The sequence below is a fragment of the Carex rostrata genome, chromosome 25, assembly GCF_964058835.1.
Source record: "Carex rostrata chromosome 25, lpCarRost1.2, whole genome shotgun sequence".
Classification (NCBI taxonomy): Eukaryota; Viridiplantae; Streptophyta; class Magnoliopsida; order Poales; family Cyperaceae; genus Carex; species Carex rostrata.
In genome coordinates, this window is record NC_135942.1 from 2,725,698 (window position 1) to 2,735,336 (window position 9,639).

A 9,639-nucleotide genomic window follows, 5' to 3' on the forward strand; every position below is an offset into this window, starting at 1 on the left:
GACCTGCGACTTCGAGCAGGACAAGCCCAATTCAGTCCAACAGTAGCATACGGCCCATTATCCCGAGATAGCCCGTATCACCATGATTCCAAATAAGCACGTCTTAATCAAGATTATTAAAAAAGTTTTGTCGTATATGTTAAAACCAGATATTTGTGTGTCAAATTTGTCAACGCAAACAGAGACACCCTCCGTCTGGGCTTCTCTGGAAAAGGCTGGAGAGGGTGACACTACTTGTGCTTGTCTCTGTGTAGCGAGTCTTACGAAAAGGTAATAACATTGGTTAATTATTGTTAGTAACATGCTACAGATTATGCTACAGATTTTATGCAATAGAGAAGTTGTCAAGTTGCTAGGATGGATCACTGATTAGGCCTTAAGTTTTTTTTGGTCATGAAACCTCAAGTTTAACTCAAATCGATTCATTCAATTCGAAATAGTTCGGTATTTAATTATTTTATTCTATTAATATACGACATAAGATGTTAAGTTTGAGATATAAAATGTAAATCTCATTTTTAAATTTTATTGTAGGAACAAAATATTGATAAACTTATTAAATTTCATCTAAAAAAAAGTATAATTAATGTTATATATATTTTCTCTAATGTACTAGAAAAATAGGTACCAAAAAGGCTAATAATCAATCGAATTAGTCTAAACTTAATAATTCGAGTCATTTCTAACTTGGGACGTACGATTCATTTACAATCGTAGAATAGTAGATTGTTGGAATCGCAGCGGTTCAATGCATATTACATCAAATTCAAAATTCAGTTCAATGTCCAAACAAGACGTTCATATCATAATTTGTACGAACAACTTTAAATTTTGTGTGGATCAAGTTTGCACGATTTTTTATATGATTCGTACGGCGGATATGGGCCGAACATCGAGCTCTAAAGCCAGCTCAAATAGGCTCAATGCTTAGGTCTATACATCGGTAATAAGTGATATGATATCATTGATTGGTTTGGTATTTTCTGGACTGGATCTGTTGACATAAGTTTTCAGTTAAAATTGGTTTACGGTAGAGCACTAAAGAATTATGCATGCGACCCAAATTTCACATTTAGTAATCGGCAAGTCATATTTTGAAAAATAGAAAGGATAAACATTTTAACGGCACATGCAACCAGTATCTCAAAAGGCTGTACACTAAGAAACCTGCCAGTTTTGTAATAAAAAACATATAATTTTTTAAGTACTGCTACTTCAACAAAGAATGTTCCCTCAACAAAATACCATAGCGAACAATTTTTCTTCACATCTACGTTAAATTCTTTTTGTCATCTTCACCTAGTAATCCGATATTATTGTACGTTTACAAAAATACTGGTAATACTGTAACAGGAGAAAAGCATCACTCTTTTCCAAAAGATACTCAGCAACACACATCAGAAGAAATATCTAAAAAGATATGAATGCTCTAAAATTGATTTTGTTCAAGTGCAAAACCCAAGAAATAGTGCACAAAAAAAAATTTCTTGTTAAAAGTGCAAAACACTACTTCAATTTTGCATTACCAAAATGCAAAAGAATTTCTAAATTTTTTACATACAATGACCTCACCATCCGCAATAGGGTCATAAAATCGATCAGACAACTTCCTTCTGATGAGTAAAAATACTCTTCAAATGTGAAATTCAAAGTACAAATATACTGGTTCAAAGATCTTCTTTTAAAGATATGTCTACTATCCCAACTGGGGATTTTGGCTTGTAATGCTCATCCGTATCTACTTCTTCTATTTCCTATAAGAAAAAAATAAAAAAATGAAATAAAAAATGAATGGTTGAACCCATATCCAGTATCAAATGAAATGAGAAGGAACAATTTTAACCAAATGAATCCTAGCACCAGTGCTTAACTATCTGAGACCTTGTTAACAGGAGAAATTCATTTCTAAATTCCAAATCAAGGATTTTGTATTTAGTAAACCCTTCAGGACTTGTATCTTAATCTCAGAAGTTATGAGGGACTGGAATGAACAAGCACTGGATAAAATACTCTCAAGTACAGAACACAACTAAAAAACCTCCTATACCAAGTACTAATAGATTACAAGTACTAATAAATTTGTATTTGAGTATCAAAATTTTCACCCACCACCTATTTCAGAATAAACTACTCTATCAGACTTAAAAGAATGAAAATTTTCTTTCCTGTAATGTTTAAATTACAGTTTTGTTTTTTAAATTAGGTTATTACCTGAACAACATCTTCCCCTTTGATGACCCGACCAAAGATCAGAAGCTTCTCATTCAAGTCAGGAATAGGTGCGGTCGTGATAAAGATATCAAACCCTTTTCTGTTAGGGTTTAATTTTGTTGTACCAATCATGAAAGCTTCATGCTTTGGGCTGTACAATTATATTTTCAAGTTTTAGATAAATATTTCATATGCTTGTACACATTAAGCTAAGGCCAACTAGTATAGTATAAGGTTTTTGTCTGTTACTGGAACCAAATATATATACATTTATTACATAAATGGTAAGTTAGGACTTCATATGTAGGTTTAGCAAATGATACAGCATTTTATCAGGGTTTTAGGAAAAGATATTAATTGATCATTTTTGCCCTTAATTCAATCCTAACATAGTTTTGACCCACCTAGACTTCAAATTAGTGTCAACAAAAATGATATTTTTGGCAATTGCTCATTACTTCTAAAAAAAAAAGATATTTTGCAATAAAACAGTTACTCCTCCAATTCCTAGTCCTTGCATTCCCCAAAAGAAAAAGAAAAAAAACTCCCACTTGATTCTGTATCATTTCTATGAACTTAAGAATAGATGGTGCATGCAAAACCAAAAATTAATACATGGTGGCTGTTATCTGCAAAAAAACCCTGGAACATAAATAAAAGAAAAGGGAAAATAACCTGGTGGTGAGTTTAGCACCGTTTTTACCATTCAAGATCCAATCGTGTGGAGCCGTATCTCCTTGAGATTCACCTCCCTGTATCACGTAATTTTTTATTACGTGGTGAAACAGCATCCCTTTGAAATGCCCTTTCTTGCTGTACAAAGTACATAAATCATTAATTCATTTGTTGGTCAGATCAATTTGAAAATTAAATGTGGCATTAAAACATAATATTGAAATAAAGAAACATACCACAATTCAATGAACTTTTCAACCACATCAGAAGAAGCATCCTTGTATAGTTCCATTGTTATTGCCCCCTTTCCTGTTTCTATTATCTGTATAAAAAAACAAAAATTAACAGTTGAATGTTGCATATTATCAGCACCAATTTTAAATATTAACAATTCACTGTTGTTTTTGTAGCACTGCTAAGATGAAGTAGAGGTACTTACAGCATACTTAGACACACTAGGCTTCTCTGTTTGTGTAGTCAAATCTGAGCGCTTTAAGAAAATAAAAAATATTAGTTGTTAAATGTTAATGTTCAAGTAAAAAATGCAAAACTTCACAAAAAAAAAAATAGGTACCTCAAATACCAGATCCATATCTGGTTGATTTTTTGGCCTAAAAATGTAAAAAACAACAACACTGTCAAGCATACACATACCAAGAATACTAAAAGAACAGTCTACAGTTTATATAATTTTAAACTGTCAGCAAATAGGGTTTTGTAGTTTGGTTTGAATATGGTTGTTCACTTGACCTAATTGCATTTAAATTTTTTTTTGCCAAATTAGCAGGTGGGGCTAAAGAAAAATATGATATATGATAATGTGAAAAGGTTAAGAAGGAAATTTACCTATTGTGCCAGTGCCGATATGTGCCAATAAGAGAGAAAATAAGAAAGAGAGTAAAGAGAGCTATAGTCAGAATTGCCGGTATGCTCACTCTACTTGGTCCCTTTTTCTTTTTACTTTGCATCAATAGTTGTTGCGGTTTAATCCTTGCCATTTTATACAAATTATTTTTTCCCGTACAATCCCTAAAAAACCTGTTCCACAAAAATAATAACCAGTATATGAGTTGACCATCAAATACATGCTATTTGATCTTCTACATTTCTCCTTTATTACTGATTTTACCTTACTCATGTTTAGATTAACAGTATCCATGTTAAATTAAAAAAGACAGATAACATAAGCTCTGATATGGTAAGGATAATTAATTAGTTCCATTTATAATTAAGATAAAAAGAAAGAACCTAGCTTTAGGTTCAAACTGGGACATCAGCCCAAGACCAATTGACACTAATACTATCTGATCTCTCCTAAATACAACTGTTAAGCATTTACAGTTGACCGCAAAACCAGAAGAAAGGCCAGAAAGCATTCAATTTTTTTCGTAATTGGGAAACTAGGTTTCTCATCTTTTGAGTAAACTGAAACTAATATTCAAACATGACCGGATAGATCAAGTAACAAACGGATAATGAACAAGCAAGATTCACTAAACCAACATCGAAATCAAGTAAATTATTCGAGGCAAACTATTGCTACTAGTTATCCACTAAAACCAAAATCGAAATCAAGAAGAGAAATCTTAACAACAACCCCAACGATAATGAAGCAAGCAAGATTCAGATAACAAAAAATTGTTAGATTTTTTGACTTGACAATGGGTAAGTTACCTGTAATTACTGGTTCCTTGGACAAGTGTTGAAAGAATTCGCTAGTTTCTTTTTGTGTTCCTGTTGTCGAGTTCTGAGAGAGAGAGAAAGAGGTACCTACTCCAAGGAACAAATTCGACAGACCCGGTGTTTGCGACTTCGGATTTCTCTGTTATCGATTCCGTTGTGTAATTCCTGTTGCAGGTCACTGACTGCGGATACTTTGATTATGAATCTGACCTGTCAGTGGATTGTGACAGGAAATGCAATAAGGTATCTGGAATAGACGATATGTAGTCACTGTTTGAAGACGGGAGAAAAGGGTCGGATCTGAAAGAAGTTTCAAACGGAGAGGTTTTAGACCGTGTTTTAGAAGCTTCTAAAATGTAAATTTCGCCGTTTCCGTTCTAACTCCCAAGGGACGGGATGTATTATGTACGGAGAGTTCGAGACTTTAAAAACTTATAAAAGATAATTGTTTACAGACAGTGGCGTAGTCAGAATTTGTAAGGTAAAATAAATTATTATTATATTAATCATTATTATTTTATTTTATTTAAATTATTAAATTATAAAATATTATTAAATAATTTTCATTGGAAGCGGAATCAGTAATTAACCATGAATTAAAATCGAGAAAATCGATAGAAATCCACCAAATTAGATCAAAAACTCGATTTTTTTGAAAGTTTACTTTGAAGCATAGTTCACAAGACTCTTATATTAAAATTCAGCTCATTTTGAATAATTAAACATAATAAAAATAATTTAATGCATTACATTAAATTTCAGTATATTGCTTTATAAAACATTTTAGTCTATTCCTTTCACAAAAATATAACAAATTTATTGTAGTCCCACTATCATACCATTCTTGTTTACCTTCTTCTTGTCGGAATATTTCAAAATAGATTAATGAAAGACTACCAAAATTGTAACGACTCGGCCAATTTCACTAATCGAGAGCTTCGACTCAATCAGGAGTAGACGAAACTCAAATCCAAACCAACTATATACAAACTTGATACCGTATATTTCAAAATCCAGGGGTAGGCGACTGCCTACCCCTGGATATAGGTGGCTCCGCCACTGTTTACAGAGAAGGGTCCAATATCTTATTTTTCTTTCGTATCTTATTATATCTCATAATGTATATTTTATGTTTTTAAAGTTTAAATTATCAATCCGAACAGTTTAACATAATTTTTATATTAAAACATACTTAGTGATGAAATTTTATAATTTTTACAAAATTTTTAATATTTTTTTAGATAGACAAAAAATTATTATTTTTGAACGGTCTGGATACAATAATTTTGTATCTATCTAAAAAAATAGTAACAAATTTTCAAAAATTATAAAATTTCATCTCGAAACATATTGTAATATAGAAATCATGTTGAACGGTTCGGATCAACAGTTTGGACTTTAGAAATAGAAATATAAGAAAATGAGGTATTGAAATCCTCCTCTTGTTTATATATCCAATAAAATATTTAAAATTATTTAATTTTGATCGAATACTTAATTTTTTTGAAGGAATTCTACCAAAACGTGACCAGCTTAAACTCTCTTAAATTGTCACAACAAGAAAATTAAATAATTTTCAATTGGGTTTCTATTCTACAGTTGCATTTATTTTTTAATTGTAAGTCATAATATTCTATTATCCATATATGCGGACGAGTTCCAAGAAATGAAAAAAAATACTAATTATTAATTGATAAATTTTTCGAGCATGCTCGACTATTTTATTACTACAATAATATATATAATTTTAGCTGACAAAAAATATTCTACAGAAGTCTTTGACAATTTTTGTTTATATTTGCAAAAGTCTCATAAATTCCCCCGATTTTTTTATTTATATTCAAAAATTAAATCAAATTACAAATAATAACCGAAGTACTGTTGAATTTCGAAAACTACCCAATCCGGTTATCCAATAACCGGATTTGGGATAAATGTCCGGTTATCCAATAACCGAACTCAACAAATATAACCGGTTATTCACTAACCGGAAAGTTATGTTTTTTTTTTTTTTTTTTTAACAAAAAAAACCGGTTAATCAGTAACTGGAAAGTTATTTTTTTTTTTTAAAAACAGAAATTTCGAATTTTTTTTTATTTTTTATATTAAAATATTAGAAATGTTGAATATATTTCTTTGAAAATAGATGAAATACAATATAATTTGATTTATTAGAAAGACTGCAACAAATAACCCGGATCAATATTTTTCAGGCCGGATTTTTCGCGGCTGTAAGAAAAATTAATATATTTCTTTATGTGCTATTGGAAAAAAATAAAAATGCTCAGATTCTGAGTTATTGATCCCGGTTCAAAAGTCACTTCTAGGTAATCTAAAAAATATTGTGATCCATCTAGTACATTTAATTAATAAAAAGTTGTTTCTATTTTAAAAAAAATAAAAACTTTAATTTATTTAATAATTGTTTTTCAAAAAGAATTTTCAAAATAGAAACAACTTTTTATTAATTAAATTTACTAGATGGATCACAATATTTTCTAGATTACCTAGAAGTGACTTTTGAACCGGGATCAATAACTCAGAATCTGAGCATTTTTATTTTTTTCCAATAGCACATAAAGAAATATATTAATTTTTCTTACAGCCGCGAAAAATCCGGCCTGAAAAATATTGATCCGGGTTATTTGTTGCAGTCTTTCTAATAAATCAAATTATATTGTATTTCATCTATTTTCAAATAAATATATTCAACATTTCTAATATTTTAATATAAAAAATAAAATAAAATTGAAATTTCTGTTTTTAAAAAAAAAAAAAAAACTTACTTTCCGGTTAGTGATTAACCGGTTTTTAAAAAAAACAAAAAAAAAACAAAAACATAACTTTCTGGTTAGTGAATAACCGGTTATATTTGTTGAGTTCGGTTATTGGATAACCGGACATTTTTCCCAAATCCGGTTATTGGATAACCGGATTGGGTAGTTTTCGAAATTCAACAGTGCTTCGGTTATTATTTGTAATTTGATTTAATTTTTGGATATAAATAAAAAAATCGATAAATTCCCCCTACCTAAATTCTCGACTCCTATGCAGATTGCAGGAGTAGGTATTGGAGAAAGGGGTAAGAGCATCTCCAATCCAGCAATTAGAATTAATTGCTAAATAACTACGAGTTTAACAATTAAAAAAAATTCATAATTGTTAAATCACTCCATCCTAGAAATTTAGATTGAATTGTAATTGACGCCACGTCAGCCAAATTTTAATTTATTTCAATTTATTGTTCCTTTCTCTTGCTCTCACGGAAATTATTTTTCTCTCTCAGTCGCTCACCTTTCCTCTCCGTAGCTCTTGCTCTCTCCTCTCTCTGTCGCTCTCCTTTCCTCCGTCACTCTCACTCTTTCCTTTAAAATTGTAATTTTACTTTTATCCTTTAATTTTATAATTTTTATAAAAATTATAATTATTATCCTTTTCCATAAAATAAAATTACATCATACTTATCGCGTATCTCAATTTCAAATTTTGGTTCCTCCATGCATAGTCAAATGAATTATTCGGATTCAGTTCGGCGAGATCAACAATTTGTGATTCGGGAATAATTCAGATATAATTCGGGAATGATTTGGAATTATCCGAATCAGAAATCTCAGTCCTATAAGGACGCAAAAAATAATAATTGTTCTTGAAAAAATTCAGAAAAGATTAGTGAATAATTCATAAAATTCGGAAAAAGTTCGTAAAATTCGCGAATTATTCGGGTTTAATTCGGTCAACCGAATAATTCGACATTCGATTCGACATCATCCCAAAAAAAATTATTCGGATATAATTTGAGTATAATTAAGATATCTTGTCACTATGCCTCCATGCTTCTCTGAATCACTTCTACACAATCACATATGTTTGTGTCTAGGAGTGTCAATGGCACCCTTTTACTCGTTTACCCAACTCGTATCATATCTGAAAACACGGGTAAGGGTAAGATTTTTTTTCCGTTAGCTAATCGGGTACGGGTAAGGATAATGATTTGTTTTCGTTATCTTACCCGTTATTGTATAAGATAATTTTAAAAAATAAAATTATATATATAGATATATATTTGTATGAAGATGATACATGATACAATAAAATTTTGTATTTTATTAAATTTTCATAATACAATTAGTTGTATTCATTATTTTTTTTCTTATTTTGAAAAATATTTTATTGAAAACACAAATCAAAATGTTAATGACACATTTTTATCTGTTTACCCGATCCATACCGTATTCGAAAAAATGGGTAAGAGTAAAGATTTTTTTCGTTATCATAACAGGTACGGGTATGAAAATATCTCCACCCGACCCATATCGTACCCGTTGACACCCCTATTTGTGTCTGATTTTTCTACCAACTAATTTTTTTAATTCATCATTTTATGGTGTCCGTGCTCTTTTAAAATCCTTCATTGCTAATAAGTCGTTTGTAAAAAAAAACAACTTCCTGCGCTTACAAAAGTCATTGCATGCACTAGACTACTTCCCCTACAATTATACATCGCTAATAAAAGTCGTTGATGGTTACAACCTCACCTAAGGTAAATTTTATTTACGGGCCTCTTATACCATACAAGATGAAGAAAATGAAAGGCGAAAAGTAAGAGACAGGGAAAAGAACGAAAAAAAAAATTACAAGTTGTTTCTATTTGTTATCTTCCAATTTGAATAATAAGAAAATATAAACTGTCATCCAGTTAACCTTATCATTTCCTTGAATATCCAAGTAAATAAAAATAAAATTTAACTTTAAAATCTAATATAATATACATGATCAATATTGATAAGATTCGGCATATGTTTCGCAGTATATCAAGTGACTTGAAATTTCAGCGGTCCAAAATTAACGGTTTTTTTTATAGATCATCAAATAATATTTTGAATTGCATGAAATTTCGGCATATGTTTCTATTTGTACATATCACTAAATTTACTTTCTTATTTTCAAAATTTAAATTTTTTATTGTCAAGTGATGTCTCCTCGTGCCTCTTTATTCGTTTTTATTTATTTTACTTTGTTATTTTTACTAGTTACTACTATGTACAAATCATTTGTGTATCTTATTATTTT

The 9,639-nt window shown here is 30.2% G+C and overlaps 1 protein-coding gene across 1 annotated transcript; it reads right to left on the reverse strand.

The window, feature by feature from the left end:
* Window positions 1-1,483: 1,483 nt before the first annotated feature.
* On the reverse strand, window positions 1,484-4,687 carry LOC144543654 (peptidyl-prolyl cis-trans isomerase CYP21-4-like). Its single transcript, XM_078291991.1, has 8 exons — window positions 4,561-4,687; window positions 3,733-3,924; window positions 3,461-3,497; window positions 3,326-3,376; window positions 3,123-3,208; window positions 2,887-3,024; window positions 2,212-2,362; window positions 1,484-1,754 (listed from the first exon to the last, which is right to left on the reverse strand). The coding sequence occupies exons 2-8, from the start codon at window positions 3,882-3,884 to the stop codon at window positions 1,668-1,670; spliced, it is 702 nt and encodes a 233-aa protein (XP_078148117.1). The 5' UTR covers window positions 3,885-3,924; window positions 4,561-4,687; the 3' UTR covers window positions 1,484-1,667.
* Between the last annotated feature and the right edge of the window lie 4,952 nt (window positions 4,688-9,639).

Bases quoted from the DNA above. Each gene is read 5' to 3' on its own strand.
- LOC144543654 (XM_078291991.1), bottom strand. From the start codon at position 3,884: ATGGCAAGGATTAAACCGCAACAACTATTGATGCAAAGTAAAAAGAAA. The intron at 3,209-3,325 runs GTAAGTACCTCT...TTTTTTATACAG, and splicing joins CTAGTGTGTCTAAGTATGCT to ATAATAGAAACAGGAAAGGG. The intron at 3,025-3,122 runs GTATGTTTCTTT...TACTTTGTACAG, and splicing joins GAAAAGTTCATTGAATTGTG to CAAGAAAGGGCATTTCAAAG.